Below are 23,942 nucleotides of genomic sequence, written 5' to 3'. Positions count from 1 at the left end.
ATAAAATTAGGGAAGAGAGAAGAGAAGGATGAAGAGGCAATGAAGGAGGAGGAAACACTATTGTTCCGGGTATGAATTCCGAAGCAGGTTTGTTTACCACGCTAGCTTTGTCGAATAATGCCTCTTCTAGCCTTGACTGCTCTCCTCGGCCTCTCCTGCAACAATGAGCAAACTGAGGGCTTGGCTTTGTGCCAAGCGTACTCACTCCGACGCTCAAGTCAGTGAACTTATTGTGATTAAGTAGAATGTTGCTTGATGACGTGTATTGTAGAGAGATGAGAGAGATAATACCAATTTAAGTGGTTCTTAGGTTAGATTTTGGATCCCTTCCTCAATGAGGATTGAGGAGTATTTATAGACTTTCACCTTTTGTCACGTAGTGGCCAAGTGGGCCAAGTGGCATAGCAGGTGGAAAGACTGATCTACCCTCGGCCGAGGGACCTATGGCAGGCCGGCGAGCCTGGTTGACTCCATGCCGAGGGTTCTTGGATATGAGTACGCGGGTATGTGCCCCGGCTGGTAGGTTGCCATGCCGAGACCCAGGCTGGAAGGCCGAAAGGCTGCATCGGCTGGGATGTCTAAGTCATTGGCTTCTTTGTGGATATCTTTGACCTCGTTCAATATGTTGACTTGGTCGGCGGGGCGAAATATGCCCCATCAATTTGCCCCAGCGTAGTCTATGCCGTGGTATGGGCTCCGATGTATCTTGAGTGTATATTCTGTGCAAGTGAAAATTTTCTCGGCTTTTTCTCCCTCGGCTTACTTCAGTACAGCCGTGCCGTATCCCCCTCCACATGGATGTGTAATGGACATCAAAATGTGGAAGAGAAGGTCTTCTTGGCCGGCGGACCCAAGGTTGAGAGTGCTTAGGTGTATTTTTGATTGCCCCGGCCGTCTTTGCCTAGCTTGGTTAGTCGTGTTGCCGGCGGAGAATAGATACTTTAGGAGTTTTGGCTTTGAGGAAGATGAATAGGCAAAGGGATATGAAGGGGCGTGTTGAAGACGCTTGGTTACTGTTGTTTTGATTGACATTCAACTGTTGCGTCGATTGACATTCCGTGTACGCATGCCTGACATGTGTCTCTTCGTTGATTGGCTGACGCTTCATGGGCTGCGTTTTGATTGGTCCTCCTTTATGGGCCTTTGCCTATAAATACCAGATCTCTGAAGTGAAATTGGTTAATAATTTCATTCATTCTAAAAATTTTCTTCTTTCCAAAATTCCAAGTCTTTCCCTCTCTTCCGATCTTCAGAATTTTTACGTCGGCGTAGCACTTTTCTTCAAGGTAAACCGAAAAACCTTTTCAACTTTTTGTTTTGTTTAAGTAATTGTTGTGAACCATGTCTTCTACTGATGCCGGTCCCGATGCCGTGCGCCGGGGGGTTCCCCGTCGCGTTTTGATGAGGAGGAGGCGGTAGCCGCAATTCCGTTAAGGTCGAGGGGCCCTAGGTCTCCTTCCCCTGAAGTTGACCGCAGAGTTCTGGAGCAGTGGGAAGATGATGTTGATGATGAGGAAAGGAATCCTTCCGGTGCGGAGAGGGCGACAGTCTTGCATCATTACGATGTCTGTACCATCGGCCCCAATCGTGCTTGGACCGATGGGCTCGCCCGCTGCTCTGGCTCTGAATTTTTCGAAGAGCACTTCTTTTTTGGCAAGGGGTACAACATTGTCATCCCTGGAGAGGGTCAGGCCGTCTGTTGCCCTCCCCCGGGTCACATCGGCGTATATATGAGGCACTTGGAGTATGGTCTCCGGTTTCCTCTCAATGTGTACGTCTCTACCATAATTCAAAGCGATGAACGTTGCAGCAGCGCAGCTTCACCCTTTGGCCGTTAGGACTATAGTCGGCTTCGTGTGGGTGTCGCCAGGGGGTGATCCCAACGGTAAACTTATTCCGCCGAATTCATTTTCTTCGAATGAATGTTCAAGGTGGCCGGGGTGGTATAGCGTCCGGACCGAGCGGGCTATCTCACCGTGCCTAAGCTCACCTCTTGCAAGGGCTGGAAGGAACGGTGGGTGTATGTCGAGGTCCCGGATGATTATCCGTTGCCTCGGTCTTTTCAAAGACCACGTTAACTTGCGGTGCGAAAGCAAAGGGGAGCGTGAGAAGATGATCCCCAAGGGCAAGAATAAGATGGACGCCGGAATGTCTATCTTAATGAGGACGAGAAGCGAGCACTCGCTTTTCGAGGTCGATGATGATGGGGCGCCGAAGGTTTGGTTGCCCCCGACGCAAGTCATCTTGATGGACGAGCCGCTTTGCTATGTCGGCCTCATACCGGCCCTAGCACAGGGTGAGTGGGGTCGGTGTGAGGCCCATTTCTGCTTTAATGTTTTTCGTTGTTTGTTTCTTGACATGTCCCTTTGTCTAAGTTTTACTTTGTTTCTTTTACAGAGCACTTTGGTCCCGTTCTGTCTGAGCAACTCCTCGAGAAGATGGGGCTGGACAAAGACGGAAACGTTAAGGAGAAGAATCCGAAGGTCGATGTGCATGACCGCCGTCCGTCGCCTACTGACCTCTTGAAGGGCTTGGATGAGTCGGCGGCCCGGCCAAGGTAGGCTCTTGCCTTGCCTCGCCGGGTCCGAAAAGCCAAGTCTACGGCGGCGACGGTGTCAACCTCGATTCCGCCTCCACCGAGGTGGAGGTCGTTGACATTGTCGATGGAGAGGATTCCGATCTTTGAGGATCTCCGCTTAGGCGTAAAAGAAAGATCTACCCATGCCACCGATGCTTCGCTCCGTCGCTCATGTTAATGCCGGCGCCGAGGAAACGGGTCAACCGGCCAAGAAGAGCAAGCCCTCCGTGACAGTCTAACTTGCGGCTCGTTTTAGCTCATTAGATATACCCGATGACCGGCTCTCTGGTATGTCCATGAACGTTGACGTGGACTCTTTGGTTGAATTTTTGTAGATCAACCGGCGCGATCATCCCAATTACGAGCGGCGCGTTGAGAAGAGGCCTATGCGAGACGGCGGGAAAAAATGCCGACTCCGTACTCGCGTCGATATCCAACGACCAGCTCACAGCGGAGGGTACAAGGCTGAGCAAGAGGATTGGGATTTGGTCCGATCTGGCCGGCTCTCGTATTAGGGAGCAAGAAAAGGCCTTGGCCGAGACGGGACCGTTGATAGAGCAGCTGAGGCTCGATGTTGTTGCCGCAAAGGGGGTGGCCGGGAAGGCTAAGCTTGACCTCCTTGCCGCACAAGCGCGGGTCGAGGAAATTGAGAAGCTGCTGTCGGCCGAGAAGGCCAAGGTAGAGGCTGCTGATTCTGCCGCCGCCAAGTTGAAGGAGGAACGGGACAGGTACAAGGGCGGCTACGACGTTGTTGTCGCCCAAAGGGAGGAGTCGAAAAGGGCGTATCGGCTCCAAGCGGAGTCGCATAGGGAGACTAGTGCTATCCTTGCCCAAAGGGAGAAGGATATTGAGACGCTTCAAAGCACGATTCTCCCTCGCATGTGTGCTCGATATAGGGACCCGACCAAGAAGAAGCTTTCGGGAGGTGATAGATGAGGTCTATCCGGATGGCTCCTTTCTGTGGACAAAATTTGACGAGCTGTTCGACGATAGGCTCGAGGCTAAAGAGAAGGCTGCGGCGGATAAGGCTGCCGAGGATGCGAGGGCCAAGAAGGAGGAGGAGGCGACCGCTGCAAAGGCGGCCCTTGCAGAGAAGACGAGGGCGGCCAAGGAGGAGTCCGCTAGACTGAAGGCAGCTGAGGATGCTAAGGCTGCTAAGAAAGCTGCGGCGGATAAGGTTGCCGAAGATGCTAAGGCTGCCAAGAGAGCTGAGGATGCTAAGGCTGCCCAGATTGCATCTAAGTCGCTCACCGAGGGTAACGCTGCTGATGGCGGTAAGGGCAAGCAGCAACATGCATAGGGAGACGGGCGGTCGTCACCAGGCTCACCCGGCGTCTCGGATAGCTTCAGCTATTCGGGGGCCAACTATTAAGCCTTTTCTCCCTGCCATCCTTTTGGCGCTTCAAAGAACCAGTCCGTAACCTTTTGCTTTACTTTTCCTTGTATTTTGTAAGACCTTGGTAGGTAGAGTCTTGGCTTATCCCAAAGGGGACGGCCGTCGTCTGTGTTTCTCCTTCTTGTAACTCGTTATCTTTTCCTTAATGAGAATTTTGCTTGCTTTGCCTCTGGCTGGGCCGAGGCATTTGGTCTATCCCTTCACTTGTCTTCGCGTTAATTAATTGAGCGCTTTTCGTTTTACCTTTGGCTTCAGTAGAGCGATTTAGAATGCGTATCTCAAATGTGTTTAACGTCTTTAAGCTCGGTCTTAATTTGCCGAGCGGCATTGCGTTAATTAATTGAGCGCTTTTTCGTTTTTACCTTCGGCTTGGCCGAGCGGTTAGAATGCGTATCTCAACGGTGTTTAACGTCTTTAAGCTCGGTCTTAATTTGCCGAGGCGATTCGTTAATTAATTGAGCGCTTTTTCGTTTTTACCTTCGGCTTGGCCGAGCGGTTAGAATGCGTATCTCAACGGTGTTTAACGTCTTTAAGCTCGGTCTTAATTTGCCGAGGGCGATCGCGTTTCACTCGTCTCTTCTTCCGGCCGATTCGGGGCAACGGAGTTTACGTTTTGACCGCCGTTGAACATATGTTAGCATATCGGCTCGTCCCCCCGTCACTCCCGTTTAAAGGCCGGGATGATCGAGGTTTTGGCTCTGTCTGCTGTGTACATATGTTAGTATGCCTTCTGATTGGGGTGGATTAACACTTTGATGAAAAACTTGGATGACTCCTCATTAGATATGAATATGCATTGGGGTGCCAACAATTGTTTTGGGCAACTCCGCTGTTATACAAAGTATTTTCTGAGATTGTCGGTGTTCCAATGGCTCATCAAAGGTACATCTCCCATGTCCGTCACCCCGGTATGTACCCGGCCTCATTTCTTCAACTACCTTGTAGGGACCCTCCCAGTTGGCCGTCAACTTGCCATGGATGTTTCCTTTGTTGGTGGCAGCTGACTTCCTTAGGACCAGATCTCCTATTTTTAAGTCCCTTTTGTGGACTCTTCGGTTGTAGGCCCTTTTCATTCGGCTCGATATCTTTGCTAAGTTGAGGCGTGCCGTATCTCGGCTTTCTTCGACCAGGTCCAGGGAGGTTCTTAGGCCTTCCTCGTTTTCATCCGGTTAAAAGTGGCCGTTCGAATGTTGGCACCGTTGCTTCAATCGGCGGATCGCCGGACCCGTAGACTAGGTGAAAAGGACTGTACCCCGTTGCTTCTTTCTCCGTGGTCCGGAGGGACCATAGAACGCCGGGTAGCTCATCGGCCCATCTTCCCTTGAGGTCTTCAACCGTCTTCTTCAAGCCGTTGAGGATCGTTTTATTGGTCGCCTCCGCCCGTCCGTTGCTGCTGGGGTGGCGGACGGAGGAGTATGCAAATTTGATGCCGAGTTCTTCCAACCAGCTCATTATTGTGTCACTCCAAAATTCTCGGCCATGGTCGAACACCATGACTTGGGGTAACCCAAAGCGAGTTATGACATTTTCCCAGATCACCTTTCTTACGGCCGCCGCAGTCTTCGCAGGAACTGCTACGGCCTCAACCCATTTGGTGAAGTAGTCGACGGCGACAATTAGGAACTTTCTTCCTCCGGATGCCGTTGGAAATGGCCCTAGTAGATCCATTCCCCACTGTGCAAAGGGAAGGGGATTAAGCACTTTTGCGGTCTCGGGAAGGTGCGTGTATCACCGGAGCGTGCATCCGATGATTGTTGCATTTTCTGGTTTTGTTTCTGGAATCTTCAAGCATGGTGGGCCAGAAGTAGCCGGCTCGGAGAGCTTTGTGGGCTAGTGTTCTTGCCCCCATGTGATGACCACAGATGCCTTCGTGTATTTCTGTCAGTATTAGCTCTGCATCGGCTGGACCGACACATTTTAGGAGTGGCCTTGTCGCGGACCTCCTATATAACTCTCCTTCAAACACCAAGTACCTTGCTGCGATCCTCTTTATCTTTTGTGAGAGGTTGCGGTCCTCTGTAATTCATCCGGCGTTTATACCCCTTTATCGGAGTCATCCATGTCGTCTCGGTTTCCACGTCGCACACCATGCCGATGGTTTCGTCAATGCTTTTAGCGTTCTGATGTCCACCAAAGACGGTTCGGTGATATTCTTTATGGTTGAACGCCACTTTGAGAGAGCGTCGGCCCTACTTGTTCTCGGACACTGGGATGTGTCGCATTTTGAATGACTTCAATTTTGAGGTCTCGGCTTTACGTTTTCCGGTATCTTACCATCCCATCGTCCCGAGCTTCGTACTCTCCTTCGTATTGGTTAGTCACCAAGAGAGAGTCTCTGTTTTCAAAATGAGGTGTTACGCTTGGCGGCTCGGCTAACTCAACTCCGGTTATCACCGCCTCATATTCGGATTCGTTGTTTGAGGTCGAGAAGGTAAACTTCAAAGCGTACTCGAACTCGTCCCGTTTGGGCCGATGATAAGGATGCGCTCTCTGAGCCGTTCGCTGTGGAGGATCCATCGGTATATACCTCCCACATGCCGGACACGATTCTTCCCGATCGTGCACTCGGCCAAGAAGTCGCCAGCGCCGCCCCTTTATCGAAGGCCTCGGTTTGTATTGAATGCCGAAGCGGATAGCTCCACCGCCCATTTGATAAGTCCGCCGATGTTCGAATTTTTCCAATGCTTTTTCCAATGGCTGGTCGGTTAAGACCGTCATGGGATGTGCGTCGAAGTAGGGTTTCAACTTCCTTGCGGCAACAACCACGGCAAAGGTCGCTTTTTCAATCGGCGGGTAGTTTCTCTCGGCGGCAACAGTGTATGGCCGATAAAGTAGATTGGGTGTTCTTTGCTTGTTTTCTTCTCTCGACGATCACGGCCGACCGTGGCCGAGGTTATTGCTAAGTATAGATATAGCGTTTCCCCAGTCGTCGGTGCGGACGGGTCGGGAGAGTTTGCGAGATGGGCTTTCGATTGTTTGAAAGTCGTGCTTTGTTCCTCCCCCAAAGAAAGTCTTTATTCCCCTTCAACACTTTGAAGAAAGGGGTGCTCTTGTCGGCTGACCGAGAGATAAAACGGGCAAGGGCCGCCATCCTTCCGGTCAGTATCATAACCTCTTTGCGGTTCCTCGGCTCCGGCAGGTCGAGAATTGCTTGGACTTTCTCTGGATTGGCATCAATTCCCCTGGCGCTAACAAGCACGCCGAGGAATTTGCTTGGCCCGACACCGGGTTACACTTTGTCGGGTTAAGCTTCATCTTGTATTTCCTTAGTGAACAAAATGTCTCGTGTAAATCGGCTAAGTGCTCGCCGTCAGACTTGCTCTTGACAATAGCATCGTCGACGTAGGCCTCAATGTTTCGCCCTTTTTGATTTTGGAATATTTTGTCCACCAGTCTTGTGTAAGTTCTTGTGGCATTTTTCAAACCAAACGGCATCATTTTGTACATGTAGGTGCCGTGTATGGTGATGAATGCGCATTTAGGCATGTCTTCCTCTGCCATGAATACCTGATGGTATCCTGAAAAGGCGTCGAGCAGGCTCAGCATTGTGTAGCCTGCCGTTGCGTCTATTAAGCTATCTATCCGAGGCAAGGGGTAGCAATCTTTCGGGCATGCTTTATTAAGTTGCGTAAAATCAACACACATCCTCCACCCCCCTGATGACTTTTTAACCATTACAACATTAGCTAGCCATTCAGGGTATGTACAAGGGATGATAAAGCCTGCATCTAACAACTTATAAACCTCGGCCTTGATGGCATCTTCCTTTTCGGCCGAGGAGTTTCTCACCCTCTCGCTTCACGGGCGAGCGGGGAGTACGTTCAGCTTGTGAACGATGACCTCTCGGCTTACACCTGGCATCTCGGCGGCTGAGTACGCAAAGACGTCTTTGTTCCTTCTCAGCAGGTCTAGGAGATCGGCCCTGAATTTTGGTTCCAGGCCGACACCGACAGTCACGGTGCGTCCTGGATCAATCTCTATCTGTTCGGTCTCAGCCCCTTCGACCATGGCGACGTGGTTGGTGCTCATCGGTTCGTCCTCCTGTCTTAAGGATGGGTTCTTCCCTTTTTCCTCTTTCTTTGCCACTTTGAAGGATTGCATGTTGCATCCTCTGGCCGATATTTGGACGTTGACCACCTCGTCTTTTTCGTTCTTTGAGACGAGTTTATGAACCTCCCCGCGGTCCGAGACATACATCAGTGTCAGGGCCCGGATGGACATTACAGCATCGACCTCACTCAGGGTGACACGACCGATGAGAACGTTGTATGCGGATGAGCCGTCGATGACCACGAACTCGGACATCACATTCTTGGCCGCGTCGGACTGGCCGAACATCACCGGTAACTTGATAGACCCCAGGGGGACCAAGCCTGCCCCGGAGAAGCTGTACAATGGGTTGGTGCATGGGCTAAGGTCCGCAATTTTCGGTGCCGAGCCCCGTAAAGCACTCCCCGAACATGATGTCCGTGTAAGCACCCGTGTCAATCAGGCATCTCATGACCAGGTGGTTAGCTATGTCTAAGTGGACTACGAGTGGGTCGCTATGTGGGGCGATGACTCCTTCGTAGTCCTTCTTCCCAATAGTTATGTTCGGGATGTTGGAAGCGCGGGCCGCTGCAGTGGGCACGAAGTTGACGGCCTGATACAGTTCGTTCAGGTGCCGCTTGTGCCCGTGAGCGGATCCGCCGTTCTCGTTTCCCCCGATGACAACATGAATTGTTCCTATTCGTTGAAAGACGGATTTTTTATCGAGCCACGGTGTTAGTCTTTTGGCCTCCGGCAACATATTTGCCGAGGCTCCCTTTTCGGATCAGCTCTTCAATGGCATTCTTCAAATGCCGGCAATCGTTGGTTAAGTGACCGGTGTGGCCGTGGTACTCACAAAGATGCAGGCTCGTGTCACCGTCCCCCTAGGTTTGGGGGCCTTTCCCACTTCGCCCCTCGTTTCGCTCGGGAGAAGACCTCGGCCCGATACGGCCGGGGGGTGTGATCTTTGTACTTCTTATGGTAGTACGGACCGAACTCCCCGTCCGCCGGGTTCTCCGCTTCTGGCGGGCTGTCGGTCCGCGACCTATTATTGTCACGGCGCCCTTCATCCGGCTTGTCCTCCCGGTGGCTCTTTCTTTCTGAGTGCCCGGCCTCGCCGTGGCCTATCCATATTTTGTGATAGTCTTCGACCTTAATGGCCTGGTCGGCCAATTTCCTGGCGGACTCAAGGCTCGAGCCACCGCACTTGATAAGCTCGTTTTCAAGTCCCCTCCGGGAGGCCTTTCATCGGTGCGAAGGCCGCTAGTTCGCCGTTCGGCTCCCTAATCTGCTGAACCCCGGCATCGAACCTCTTCACATAGCTTCGGAGTGACTCGCCTCCCTCTCGCTGATGGTCGGGAGATCCGATGTCTCAACGGCTCTCCTTTTATTGGTAGAGTATCTTGGGCCAAAAACGCGTCTCTTAGGTCGGAATAGGAGTATACCGACCCATCGGGTAGCCCTTGTACCGACTTTGCGCCATTCCAACCAAGGTCGTTGGGAAAATTCGGCACTGCACCTCGTCGGTTGCTCCCACACCGACATGTGAGACTCGAAAGCCTCGGCATGATCGGTTGGGTCGCCCTCTCCTTTGTATGATATAGACGGTAGCTTTAGCTTTGGCGGCACACAGGTCTCTAGGACGTAGGCACTGAGGGGCTGTCTGACCACGTGTCTAATGACACGCGGCGATCGGCTCCTCGCATCCCTAGTCCGGCCCCTCTCCCCGTGGCGGGAAGGGCTTCTTCTCCGACTCTGGTGAGTCGGACTCCTTCTTCGACTCTGGTGAGTCGGACTCCTTCTCCGACTCTGGTGAGTCGGACTCCTTTCGCTCGTCTGGGGCATGCCTCGTGGGCGTCGCGGCGACATCGTCCTTCCGCGAGTGCGGAAGGGCTTAGTTCTACCACCGACACTCTGGCTCCCCGCGTCTTGGTAGGCTCGGCCTCTCTTAGTGCTTCGTTCAGGTTTCTCGGAGTCACCTTTTGGGCCCTAGCTTCCTGGACGGGTCCCGCCGCTCTTGTCGGTGTGACAGGTGTGGCCGCGCCGACAATCGAGTCCGGGAGTCGCCCGGCTTTCTTTGCATCAACCACACGCCCATGACGGTGACACTGGTCGGCGGCGTGGCGTATCTGGCATTATTGGCATCCCGAACTCCGGTTGAATTATCCGGTGGTGGAGGGCCGCACAACCTCACTTGTGGACGGTATCATCCGGTGGAGGGGCTCTTGATTCACGAACACCTCTTGTTCTTTTGACATCTTCTTAGCTTTTTGGGTGGGTTTTTTTTTTTTTTTTTTTTTGTGTTTGGGAATGACTAGCTTCTAGTATCTCGTTTCCCCACGACGGCGCCAATTGTTCCGGGTATGAATTCCGAAGCGTGTTTGTTTACCACGCTAGCTTTGTCGAATAATGCCTCTTCTAGCCTTGATCGCTCTCCTCGGCCTCTCCCGCAACAATGAGCAACCGAGGGCTTGGCTTTGTGCCAAGCGTACTCACTCCGACGCTCAAGTCAGTGAACTTATTGTGATTAAGTAGAATGTTGCTTGATGACGTGTATTGTAGAGAGATGAGAGAGATAATACCAATTTAAGTGGTTCTTAGGTTAGATTTTGGATCCCTTCCTCAATGAGGATTGAGGAGTATTTATAGACTTTCACCTTTTGTCACGTGGTGGCCAAGTGGGCCAAGTGGCATAGCGGTGGAAAGATCGATCTACCCTCGGCCGAGGGGACCTATGGCAGCGGCGGCGAGCCTGGTTGACTCCATGCCGAGGGTTCTTGGATATGAGTACGCGGGTATGTGCCCTACATTTGGTAGGTTGCCATGCCGAGACCAGTGGAAGGCCGAAAGGCTGCATCGGCTGGGATGTCTAAGTCATTGGCTTGCTGTGGATATCTTTGACCTCGTTCAATATGTTGACTTGGTCAGCGGGCACAGAATATGCCCCATCAACTATCAACTTAATAAAGGAATGAAGGAGGGCAAAGTCGTCCAAATTTTAATATTTTACCCAGAAAATTTGAAAATTGACGGAAATTTGGCCGGATTCCGATATTGGGTGCAATTTGTAAACTGAGCTATTAACTTGGGTGTAATTTAATAAAAAAATTTGACGTGGGAGTAAATGTAAAAATGTGTATTTGACGTGGGTGTAATTGATAATTTACTCTTAATAATTCTACGTAATACTTCTTTTTACGAGTAAAAATGGTCGATTTATTACAGTAGAATAGTGGTTGTAGACTTGTAGTCATCCGGAGCTTTAAATGAGCTATTACAGCTAAGATTTTAAGTTTTCCATATATAAACGTGAAAGAAGAGAAAGATTGTGTGATTACTTATTTCGTGAGAGTTGGAAAATTGAGACTAAAATAAATTTGTAATGTTGTTGGCAACTCTCCCTTTTCAAAAGGCTTGAACGAAGTTATTGTAACTTGTAAACATAATATCAAATATTTGAATTTGATATTATTTTTTTAGAAGTTTACAGTAGTTAAGTTGCCAGCCTGACTCGAAAGGATTAAAACTCATGTAGTTTTTTACTTACTTGATTTACCCTTTGAAAATGAAGTATCGGGAATTCGGAGTTTTTTTAGTTGAAGTCGCGATTCTCATATTCTTCTCCTTCTTCAACACTTAAGCTTCCACATTCGGGTGAGGTGGGTGCGACGGATTGCCGGATTATCTCCATGGTGATCATCTTGTGCAATTTTATTAGTTTCATTCTCTAACTCCTTGACGTTTCTTTTCTGCTTGATTTTAATCTTTCTTGCAAATACACGTCTTCGTGGTGTTGGAAGTCAAACTTGACCTATTTTTGGTTAAGACGATTTTACACTAATATAGTCTTAAAATGGACTAAACATAACTCTACTTAGCGGATGGAAAAATGTGATTACAGAAAATTTCCATTTTAGGATAATCCTCTATTTACTAAATGAATAGGTGAAACTTGAGATTTTTCCGCTCAATCATCTCACCTATAAATTGGGCCTAACACTTTGGTTATTCTATATAAATATTGGGCCTATCATATACTGATATACTTCATAAGTCTTATTACGTGCCAATCTTTGTAGAGAAAAAATATATTCAGCAAAATATTTTGTACTACCATATATATTTTATGTGTTAGATTCTACAAATATATTGTCAAACTAATATATTTTGTCAAATTAATATATTTTGCTCATATTATTGTCGAACTTTAACCATGGACGTATCTTAAATAGGAGTATTGTATTTAAAAATCTTCACCATTACCATTTACCACACACATGAAAATACATCAGGAAAATATAAATAATTGCAAACTATAACACTTAATTTAAAGTTTAATTACTAAATACTAATTTCTCTACAAATTACAACCTAAAAAAACCGTGCATTTACACGGGGTCTACACTAATTTTGTATAAATTCGTCTTACACAAATATTTGTGTTGAATATTCAAGGGTTAAGACAAATCCGATAAAAATCCCATTAAATTACGAATACATTCTAAATGGGCCAATATATCACTATTTGAGGTTCAAATCCATAAACAAAACCCATTACTAAGCCCAAAATACAAAAAAAAAAAACAAGGTCGGTGAAACTTCCTTGTACCATATATCTTCAATTCTTCATTAATCTCTCAAGCTTTCCAACTCTTCTCTCAATTGCTTCACAAAAATCAATTGCATCTTTTATTCCTTCAAATCTTTACCCTCACTTTTAACCTTTTTTACTGCGCATATTTACTCGGGCATTCCTCCGTTTTACCCATCTCTCTTTCTGTAAGTTTCTCTTTAATCCCACTTTGTATATTTACTTAATTAATTACTTTATTTATATGTTTTTGTTAGGGTTTTTCATCTTGTTTAAGGTTTAGTATATTATTCTCCGTATCGATTTGCTATTAGCTTGGTTAACTATGATTATTGTTAATTAATCATGATTGTTTTTGCCATTTGCTTTATTTGTTTTGTTTGGGTGAGTAATGTATCTTTTAGTTGATAGAGTTAATCGGCCTAGTGGTTAAGACGGAGGTATGTGGACAATATGTGTCAGGTTCGAATCCCGCTCCCCGTATATTGTACCTACATTGCATTGTATTGCCTTGTGACTCATTTAACAACAGCAACGTTACCCCAGTGCCTCAATGGCAACCGCAAATTGCGGGGTAAGGGGGTCGGATTTACGCAGCCTTACCCTTGTGTTAGAAACACAAAGAGGCTGTTTCCGAATGACCCAAGGTGAAAATTGCGTTGAGAACTGCATCGAAGGATTGCTACTTCCTTGTGACTCATTTAACACGAAAAAAAAAAATTTGAGTTAATTGAACTATTCGCTTTGTTGTTTTATGCTGCGGATGTTACCTCACTGATATGTTGGCACTGTTGTGAGATCATATGTGTTCAATCTATTGCCTTTTTGTGCGTGAGTGTATTGAGAATGTTCCCTGCTTGCCGTTTTTTAAATGATTCAATCTATGTTGCTCGGACTCGGTTAGAAGTATCCGACGACACGGGTATGTGTCCAATTGTCGGATTCGTCTATTTTATGAAAAAAAAAATCATGTTTTTGGTCTAAAATGAAGTGTCCGAGTGTCCGACACGGGTACGCGAGGTGATATAGAAGAGTCCGAGCAACATAGGTCATTCAAGGGCATTGGATATTTCAAATTTGAGTGAAATATCTGTATGGTTGTTTATTGTCCGGGCTTAGTTTTGTAGAAATTTGAGGGCATTGGATATCGTTGAGAAACGAGCCAGATGACTAATTGAGCTTAGGTGTTTCTTTTCCTTTGATTAGAATCTTGGGTGGTTGTGGATTTAAAGTGACAGTTCAACCTGAGTGAAATGTTGATCGCATAACGGGGCCATAATACATTTTAGTCATCAGTTTGTCGCTTCTAACTATAGATGAAGGGGTTTGTTTGTGATCAGTGGGATCTCCCATTTAGCCTGCCGTCCGCATTAAAACCCTGTGGTCAACCTGTAATCCGTTAAAGTATCATCCTCAATAGTATAAAATGTAAATAATTTTAATGGAGTGGAAGAATGTAAAGGAAGTTAAGTTTCGGTCTAAGTGGCTAATAAGTGGAAAAATTACAGCAGTTGATTTATGGCTCCTAATTTATACAGGGTATGCTATATGTAATTTTTTTTAATAAAAGAAAGACATTGGTGACATATGAGTGATTGATTGGTTTGATGGAGCCTCTCCCAACTCACCACCCATCTGTTGCCTGCTTTCATCTGTTTTTCAGGTTTTATTTGCTCGCGGTAATTGCAGCCTCTCAGTTTTCATCCATCGTATTTTATCATTGGGTGGGCTATTGTGGTTCGAGTGATTGTTTTTGCAACTTGCTTAGTTTGTGTTGTTTGGGTGTCTTTTAGTTAATGGAGCTAAATCGGCTTTGTTGTTTTCTCTGCACCATAGAGGTCATAGCTTAGGGGTTAAGACTGCCTAGACTGGTGTATGTGGACAATAGGTGTCAAGTTCGAATCCCGCTTCTCATGTATTATACCTATATGGTATTGCCTTGTGGCTCATTTAACACCGAAAAAATAAGTTAATTGAATAATTCGCTTTCTTATTTGATGCTACGGTAGTCACATGTTTGGTTGATGGAAAAATTTTTGAATCGGATGTTACCTGACTTATATGTGGGCACTGTTGTGAGATTATACTTGTTCAATCTGTTGGCCTTTTGCGCACGGTTGTAGTGAAGATGTTTTTTAATCAACGTTTTTTGGATGATTCAAGTGCATTGGATATTTCAAATTTGTTAAAAACCGCTGTATAATTTGCTTTTGTTTATGGTTGTTTTGAGGAAATTTGAGGGCATTGGATAATGTTGAGAAACGTCTGACTGAGAGTAGGTGTTTATTTCTCCTTCGATTGGAATCTTGGGTGGTAGTGGATTTAGTGTGACATTGAACCCAACTGATGTGTTGATCACTGAACGGGGGGGCTATAATCCTTTACCATAGGTTATAGGAATGTTTTTTGCCATCATGAGAGTTGTAGATTGTAACGACTAACTAGGGATGACCATGGCTTCGGTTTGTGTATCCGTTGGACATTCACCCGTCGTCCACTTTAAAAACTACACCTGGTCCATGGCATCCATCTAATCATGACCTGCACATAAGTAAACAATTTTTGTAGAGTGGAAGGATTTAAAGTGAGAGCGAAGTTTCTGTCTAAGTGGCTAGTGAGTGGAAAAATTAGGGCAATTGAGGAATGACTCCTAATCAATACGGGTTATATTATGTATATTTTGTTTGATAAAAGAATAACATCAGGTATTCGGGTGACATAGCAGTGGTTAATTTGATGAAGCCTCACCCAACTCACCACCCACCTTCATCCTTTTATTTCAGATTTATTTGCTCGCTAATAGTTGCGGTCTTTCTGTTTCCATCCATTGTATTTGATTTTTATTTTTGGGTGGTCTAATGAGGTTTGGGTGATATTGTCATCCCTAGTAAAGTGGTATTGACTATTTGAGTAAGATTATGAGACGATTACATACAATCAAGTAATCAACCCTTGTGTTTGGGAAACAGAATACGGCATGTTGTTATACATTACCCTAGGTTACCTGTTTAGCATAACTCTACTTATTGAGAAATCGCATGTCTGTAGCTGTTCAAACAGCAAGTGTTTGTCTTTGCAGAACTTAATTGACTGGATATTTTGCTTCCCTTCGTTTCAGTCGTAATTTTCGTTTTCTTTTCCCCTATCTGACGCTGTGTGCAGTGGCGTTGAAGGAGAAAGTGGGTTGATAATACAAGGGCTATCTATGTCTTTTTTCTTTTCCGTTTTTTTTTCTAAGAGGGAGGGAATTATTGTAATTGACATGTGATGTTTCAATTAGCATATATTGCCAACCTGTTTCCATAATGCTTGTTATGCTGCTGTAATTTACTCGAGTTGGTGTACCATAGTAAGGACTGCTTGTTACGGCTGTTCTAAATGTTAAATCCTTGCTGTGATTGCTTACTGCCTATGCTCTGCATCTTCGAGTTCCCAATAATCATTTCGATTTTGTATGTCCTTGATGCAGGGAAACTTAGCCTGCGAAATTCGAAGCAATGGCCAAGCATCACCCCGATCTTATCATGTGCAGGAAACAGCCAGGGATTGCTATCGGACGATTATGCGAAAAATGTGATGGAAAGTGTGTGATCTGTGATTCCTATGTCCGACCGTGCACACTCGTGCGAGTCTGTGACGAGTGCAACTACGGGTCATTCCAAGGAAGATGTGTTATTTGTGGTGGAGTCGGGATCTCAGATGCCTATTATTGCAAAGAATGTACTCAGCAGGAGAAGGACAGAGACGGGTGCCCGAAGATTGTGAATCTAGGAAGTGCAAAGACTGATCTCTTCTACGAACGGAAGAAATATGGATTCAAGAAACGATGATGGCCGGGAATTCTTTGGCTAAATTTGCTTCTATCTTAATCAGTGGAGATTGAACTTACAAAGCCTGCATTATTATCTAGCTAGTCCCATCTTTAATAGACTTTTACTGACAAAAATTCGAGTGGATTTGAACTTAAGTAACGAGTGGTTTTGCTCGTGGTTATATTTATGTATCACTATCCGACTGTTTTGTGTATGAAAGTTTGAGATATTATTCTGCCGTTGTGTTCATGTGGATTGATCATCACAGCCCAATACACGATCCTCTCTTGAGGAAGACGATGGCCAATAGTGGCATAAGACTCTGCATGTTCATATGTTATAGGCATGCCAGTTCATAAATTTGATTACCTGAGTATTCATATTGATATACTGAATACTCCATTTCGATAAATCACGGCTTTCTATAAAATTAGCAATTATACATGCTGGTATTTTCCTTTCGTTGCTTAATAATAGCACTTGATACTAATTTTAGCGGCGTTGGCTCCATGCATAACCAGTTCAATAGATAATAAGGCACTGTCTACAGCTGTGTTGTTCCTGATCCAAAACGATACCGTCATTATGAAGAGCAAATTATTTTAAGAATAGTCGTAACATAGTCTAGAATCTTAGATAATCCCGAATTCAGAAAATCGCCATCTCGTACAAAAATGATAGTTCGACCCAAAATGATCTTCCAGAATCGTTTCAGTTTTACAACCAAAAGATTAACCTACAGTATCAATTGACATCATTGCGAACTATTTCATCTTCTCAAAAACAAAACTTGCGCAAGTTCTTATGCAAGTTATTGCATCAGCTTTACAAAAAAAAGGCACCACCAGTGAGGCACCGTGTCCTGAGTGAGTTACTTTTCGAATATTCCCCCCCTTGAATAGGATAAAATCTGCAAAACCAGCAGTCAAAAGTATAAATTAAAGAGGCATAGAACAGAAATAAACCAAAAACTGTGATGTGTAGGTCAATGTATCAATTCACAAATGCCTCATATAAACAAGCATCATAAAGCATGCATGTAGGTGGCTTCTAATTTTTTCTAAAATAATTTGACAGACGACGCCACAAGTGGCCTCCGTGTATATCACAATCCTTGAGCATTTAAATACAATCAGACCAAGTAAAATGACTCGCTTAATTGTATGCGCTTCTTAATGAAGTAGCTGTTGCTCGACCCATTCTAGATACAATTTTCATACTGTCATCCAAAAACAACCTCTATCTAAGACAAATGGAGAAGGATATCGTCAGCAAAGGCGGGAAGAAGTAAAAACCTGAGGAAACTAGTTATCTGTTTAAGTGGCTAGTGACTACGCTTTCTCTTCTTCCCCTTCCCCTTCTTGCCGTTGCCGCGGTCTCTTTTGCTTGATGCGTCCTTACTACCTTCCTTCTTGTTTGCCTTTTTTGGGGTTCCCTTTTTGGATTTAATATCGCGTTTAGAGGGAGGTGACTCATCCATGGGCTCTTCATCCATGCGCTCTTCTTCATCTTCATCTTCGTCTGAGCTCAGTATCAGCTCTTCAACAATGTCTTCATCCACTGCTTTCGCTTGATGCTTTTCCTTTTTCTTCTTTTTCTTCTCCTTGGGAGACTTGTCCCTGAAATACAAACAATCCATCATAGGCAAAGAATTAACCGAAATTCTCCAACAAGACGGTCGTACACAGCCTCCGTGTTTACTCACTAATAAATCACAACTACGGCGGTTCATGATGATTGCTTGCTCATTTCTATTTACTCCCAATTTAGACAACCATCAAAGGCTATTTTTTCCAAATTACTTGACACAAAAAAATTAAATAAATAGAATTTATATCACGAGTTTACGAGTTTATGAGTTTATCATACCTTGCTTCTTTTTCTAGTAGCCAGGAGGAATTAAAGACTGCGGCACCTTCACCTTCAGCATCATTTTCCTCATCACTATCCATTTCTTCATCACTATTGACTGGTTTCTTACCGAAGGACGCTGAATCTTTACCATAAAGAACACTGCGAAGAATATGGCGACTTCAGTATCCCCACAGAAAAAAGAACTAAAAAAATACGTACAGCGAAGTATCAACTAGAGTCGTCAAAAACCTGGATTCCATTAAGGAGTCATTTCTTTGTTGGGCCCTTTGGCGCAGTGCGGCAACGTATTTTGACAGGGGGCTCTTACCAGACTTCTTCTCATCCTGAAATTACAGCGGCAATTCACATCATGGTTACCAGATTCGTAATAAGACAATTCGAATTTGTAATACGAAAATAATGATCAATAAAGTAAACGGTACAGAGTTAAAATACCAACCTCAAGGAAAGACGAAATAGCAGGATCATTTGGCATCATGGAGAATTTCGCACGACTTTCGTTAGTAAATTCTGAGGTGGCTTCAATCTGAGAGGCGTGGAAAATCATCGGTTAGAACATTGAGAATAACAAAGGGAGGAAAAAAAAACAGAAGGAACTTATGTTTCAACTATTTGTAGAGGAAAAAAAAAGACACAGTACCTGGCGAACAAGTTCCCTAATTTCTTTGCGGAACCTCTCAACTTTGGTTGTTTTGCTAAAGGTGCGCAGTCTAACACCTGGGATAAAAGACAATTCAAAGAAAGCCACAGAATAACTCCACTGAGCCAAATGTTCACCAAGTTCTTCGATAACTGAAGACACGCATGCCTCCTGAAACGACCGAGTTTTCAGGGCTGGTTTGCTAACCTGCAAAAAGGCAATCACTTGTGTGTCAACTGGGGAAAAAGAAAGTACTGATTAACTCACACCTTTGAGCACTGAAGAGTCAACATAACAGATGTACCTTAAGTATGATACGTAAGTCAGCAGCTTTACCAACACCTCCAGTAGGAGGAGTATGTAATTCTTTCATCTCTAACATATCCAAAAGGAGCATGGACACGGGAATGAAAGTGTTGGTTGCAGCAGCAATTCGGTTGAGCATCCTAATACAACGTATCCGGAGAGGAAAGTACCGTGAAGTTGGGACTAAGCGTGTCACACCGTAAATTATCTGGGTCAATGGATAAGCAAGGGGCTTGAATTCAGCATCAGAACCATATTCGCACATTGCTCCAGTCCAAAGCTCGAGACAACTGATAAACTTCCACTCATAAACTTTCCGAAAAGCTTCCTGCAAAAAAAAAAAGAGAAAGGAAACAAAAAAATTAAAAAACACCCGGGATTCAATAATAAAGATACATCCTAATCTAACAATGTTCATGAACATCCAAGAGCATATCACAATTTGTAAATCAATCAAGAGTGCATTTATATTTGAAAGTTCCCAATTGAACTCAACCAACTAAACGGAAACCACAATATATTTTAAAGGTCACTGACCTTTGTCTTCAAACTCAAAGCTTCACGCAATATAGTCGCCAATTGTCGGATGTAAACAAAGCCATGCTGGTATGCTGATGACAGATCAACACTCAAAAGTAAAATGAAGCACTGTCTAAGAAGGTGGATGTGCTGCAGCTTTGTTGTATTTACATACTGGCAGTTCATGACGTAAGCTTTGTATGAGCCTTTCAAGCACTCATCCAAACAATCTGTCCCTAGCCGAACACATAGATCTCTCAAGAACAAAAACGCAGCAGCTGTAAGGGCCCCACCTCCTGTACCCCAGAAATGAATAGCCACCTGAGAAATTTCACAGATGCCACATTTACCAATCACTCTTCAAAGCAGCAATTTCAGAAAAGAAGGTATGCAATTTTTAAACTAAAATAACATAAATGTGTAACTTTCAGCTGAAGCGTTATCGAATGTTTCAACATTGTCAGAGATCATCAGACAAAGATATAAGAGAACATATAAAAGTTCACACAACTACTATTTTTTTTATTAATTTACAATATCAGTTGAACCAAGATGTAATCTTTGAAATATAATTCTTAGTTATGATCTCAAATTTTAGATCCACAGAAAAGTTTAGATTACTGTCTAACGCCAATTTGACTAGAGCATGAGATTCACCTGTCAAAAAAAAAAAAAAAAAAAAAAACAATTCAAACTCAGCAAAATAAATGGCAATCAGACCTTTATAAACTTCCTCAGTAAGGTGGGGAAAGCAGCCATGAACAGAGTCGAGTGCTTAAGTCGTCGCAACGTAAACGAGATCTCCTTTGCATCTGTCATCCGATTTAAAGCATGTAAAGAGTTCCCAAGATACGACTTTATCATATGATTGTACTTCTTCCACGGTTTTGTATCTTTCACATTCAGTACCATCTCTTTCTTCCCTCCATAAGAAGGAAGGTTCATCAACTTTCTCAGAACCCTGTCCATTTTACATAGAGTGACAACCATAATCTTGTTAAGAACATCATTAGACATGCCAGATAACTTTGCAGTGGAAGTATCATCGCTATCTGCATAGTGACAAGCTGTTTTGAAGGCTTTAAGCAGATTGCGTATGGGGGCAATTTTCCCTTCTTTGTCAATAGCATTACACCAAGTATTAACCATATCCATTGTGATAATACTCTTAGATGGCTTTTCTTCCTCTTCACCCTCACTAATTGCATGTTCCCCGCCCTCGTCATCTTCAAGATCTTTATCCTCGTCAGTTTCAGCATCATCTTCACCAGCATCACTATCATCTTCACCAGTTTCAGCATCATGATCACCAGTATCAGTATCATCCTACACAAAGGCAGAACTTTAAAACTTAAAAGCACAAACTCAATTAATAAAGAACAAGCTCAAGTATACAAGCAGTAGTGTTACTCACATCGAAGGCATCATCATCAAATTCCAGTAGCTCCTTGTCGACATCTTTCAAGTAATCGTAAAATTCAGGTTGCTGCACAATGACAAGACCAGTCACTTATCTGATCCACTAGGCAAAATTTACAGCAATGAAAAATCCAAGTCAACCAAATCACAGCTCCACCTATGTTAGTCAAACACGAGATTTGGACACGGCATCAATGCCAAGTAAATCTAACCGAGTCTAAGTAACATAGAGCTCACCATATAGAGGTTCCAAACGATATACTCCTTCCGCCTCAATTATTTGTTACCTAGGCTTAAACCCTTCTTTACAAAGAATAAAATGCAGATGAGCCAATTCCTACCTCCACCTTTGTCACTTCGACACTCGACTTGGACACACATCTATGCCAAATACATCCAATCGTGTCTAAGTAGCATAGAGTTCCGCAAACTCATGAACCATATAGTTGTTCCAAAAGATACACTCCATCGTCCCACTCATTTGATTACTCGGGATTAAAATACTCCTCGCAAGGAATAGAAATTAAACAATTGACTGGGACGGGGAGTAGTAACTAAAGCAAACGAGAGTTCAGGCAAGTCGCTAACCGTTTCCTTAAGCAACTCCAATTGTTTCTTATGTTCTTTAGCTTCCTTCTTAGTAACAGGACCCTTCCCATTACCAACATCATCACCATCATCTAATACATCAGTATTACGTATCGTTTTCGCTGTAATTACATTCAAACAACAAACCCGTCATACAAGACACCATTATAAGCTCAAAAAACAATCTGGGTAACTAAAATTAATACAAAGATTGCACCTTTTTTCTTTGAACCCATGATTTAGCAATCAAATTTGAACTGCCAAAAAAAAAAACCCCAATTCAGAATCATTTTAGCAGTAATCATCAAATAATGGGCAACTAATTCTACCAAAAATACAATTAAATAACCATAGAAAATACAGTAATTTAAAAATTCAAATGTCATTTGATTAAATGATGAACAATTTAACAGACAAAAAAATGCAAACAAATCAATAAGAACAATAAATAAATGAGAAAAGGAGATTGAAATCAAGGTATAGGGAATTACCAAGTGAAGGATAGAGATTGTTGAAGTACAGAAAAAATGGCAGCCAAGTAGAGAAGGAAGGAAGAACGGTAAGGGATGAGGAAAGACACTGGCTAAATTACTCTTCGTAAACCCTAAACCCTTTTCTTAATTTTCTTTTTTTATTTCATTTTTAGGGGAAAAAATGAATAGTAAAATGGGTTTTTTAACATGTGCGACCCGGAAACCCGACATAAAATTGAAGTTAGCGAGTTAAAGTTAGGAGGGTTGTGAAATTGTGAGTTGAGACTCATTTATGTTACTGGGTTGATGTGGATTTCAAAACACGGAATATACTAGGTTTGGTGTCCGGCTTCGCCCGGGCTACCTCTATTTACCGTTAAATTTTATTTTCAATGAAATAAACTATGTTGGAGTTGTCTAATTGACACGTTTACTATTTGTAATATATTTTTCTACGGCATATCTTGTAATTGTGATGAAATGTAAAATTTATTTTCAAATTATGAGACACGTTCACTACCCCGCTATTAATATTATTACTTTCACGACATTCTTTCTTAATATCATTACGTTCACAACTCTCGTGGTTACTATTGTTTCTTTTACTAATTCCTCTTTTTTTTTTTTTTTCTTTCTGTTGAATTCATTATTCCCGTTAATTTTATCCGGGCTATATTTAAATAAATAAAATTCATGTTCGATTTCAGCCTCAAATAACGAGCTTTAACACATTTTTCACGATAATCCGAGTTTCGGCGAATGCTGGTTTGTGGCACACCGGCACCCTCAAATGTCTTCCGTTGGTGCTTAAACTTTGCGTGGCCGCTTTATCTGACTTGAGGAACTTTCTATGTGATTCCGGAGAATTTTATTCCGGGACCCCGGAATCCCGAAAAACCGTGTATTTATACACTTCAATTTAAATTAGTTCGGAAGGTCGTCGAACTGTTTCTTTTTCTCCCTGTTTTTCAATCACGCGTCCGAGCTCATTTCAGAAATCAACCTGTTCGATTTCAGCCTCAAATAACGAGCTTTAACACATTTTTCACGATAATCCGAGTTTCGGCGAATGCTGGTTTGTGGCACACCAGCACCCCCAAATGTCTTCCGTTGGTGCTCAAACTTTGCGTGGCCGTTTTATCTAACCCGAGAAACTTTCTATGTGATTTCCGAAGAATTTTATTCCGGGACCTCTGAATCCCGAAAAACCGTGTATACACTTCAATTTTAGCCGTTCGGAAGGTCGTACCGGAACCTGTTTCTTGTTCTCCCTGTTTTTCAATCACGCGTCCGAGCACATTTCAGGAATCAACCTGTTCGATTTCAGGAATCAACCTGTTTGATTTCAGCCTCAAATAACGAGCTTTAACACATTTTTCACGATAATCCGAGTTTCGGCGAATGCTAGTTTGTGACACACCGGCACCCCCAAATGTCTTCCGTTGGTGCTCAAACTTTGCGTGGCCGCTTTATCTGACCCGAGGAACTTTCTATGTGATTTCCGGATAATTTTGTTCCGGGACCCCGGAATCCCGAAAGACCGTGTATTATACACTTTAATTTCAGCCGTTCGGAAGGTCGTACCGGACCCTGTTTCTTTTTCTCCCTCTTTTTCAATCACGCGTCCAAGCTCATTTCAGGAATCAACCTATTCGATTTCAGCCTCAAATAACGAGCTTTAACACATTTTTCACGATAATCCGAGTTTCGGCGAAT

The 23,942-nt window shown here is 44.1% G+C and overlaps 2 protein-coding genes across 2 annotated transcripts; one reads left to right on the top strand and one right to left on the bottom strand.

Moving 5' to 3' along the window:
* Positions 1-12,650: 12,650 nt before the first annotated feature.
* On the top strand, positions 12,651-16,650 carry LOC141637529 (PHD finger-like domain-containing protein 5A). The gene is made up of 2 exons (XM_074447012.1): positions 12,651-12,782; positions 16,064-16,650. Exon 2 carries the CDS (start codon positions 16,092-16,094, stop codon positions 16,422-16,424), a length of 333 nt encoding a protein of 110 aa, XP_074303113.1. The 5' UTR covers positions 12,651-12,782; positions 16,064-16,091; the 3' UTR covers positions 16,425-16,650.
* A 550-nt stretch (positions 16,651-17,200) lies between these two features.
* LOC141637570 (nucleolar complex-associated protein 2-like) lies at positions 17,201-22,358 on the bottom strand. Its single transcript, XM_074447074.1, has 13 exons — positions 22,245-22,358; positions 21,971-22,010; positions 21,754-21,875; positions 21,161-21,232; positions 20,467-21,072; positions 19,765-20,067; positions 19,226-19,555; positions 18,922-19,128; positions 18,721-18,807; positions 18,510-18,604; positions 18,276-18,419; positions 17,702-18,025; positions 17,201-17,316 (listed from the first exon to the last, which is right to left on the bottom strand). The coding sequence occupies exons 2-12, from the start codon at positions 21,987-21,989 to the stop codon at positions 17,731-17,733; spliced, it is 2,280 nt and encodes a 759-aa protein (XP_074303175.1). The 5' UTR covers positions 21,990-22,010; positions 22,245-22,358; the 3' UTR covers positions 17,201-17,316; positions 17,702-17,730.
* Positions 22,359-23,942: the final 1,584 nt, after the last annotated feature.

The sequence above is a fragment of the Silene latifolia genome, unplaced genomic scaffold (assembly GCF_048544455.1).
Source record: "Silene latifolia isolate original U9 population unplaced genomic scaffold, ASM4854445v1 scaffold_119, whole genome shotgun sequence".
Lineage (NCBI taxonomy): Eukaryota > Viridiplantae > Streptophyta > Magnoliopsida > Caryophyllales > Caryophyllaceae > Silene > Silene latifolia.
This window is presented reverse-complemented; position numbering and strand designations above follow the sequence as displayed.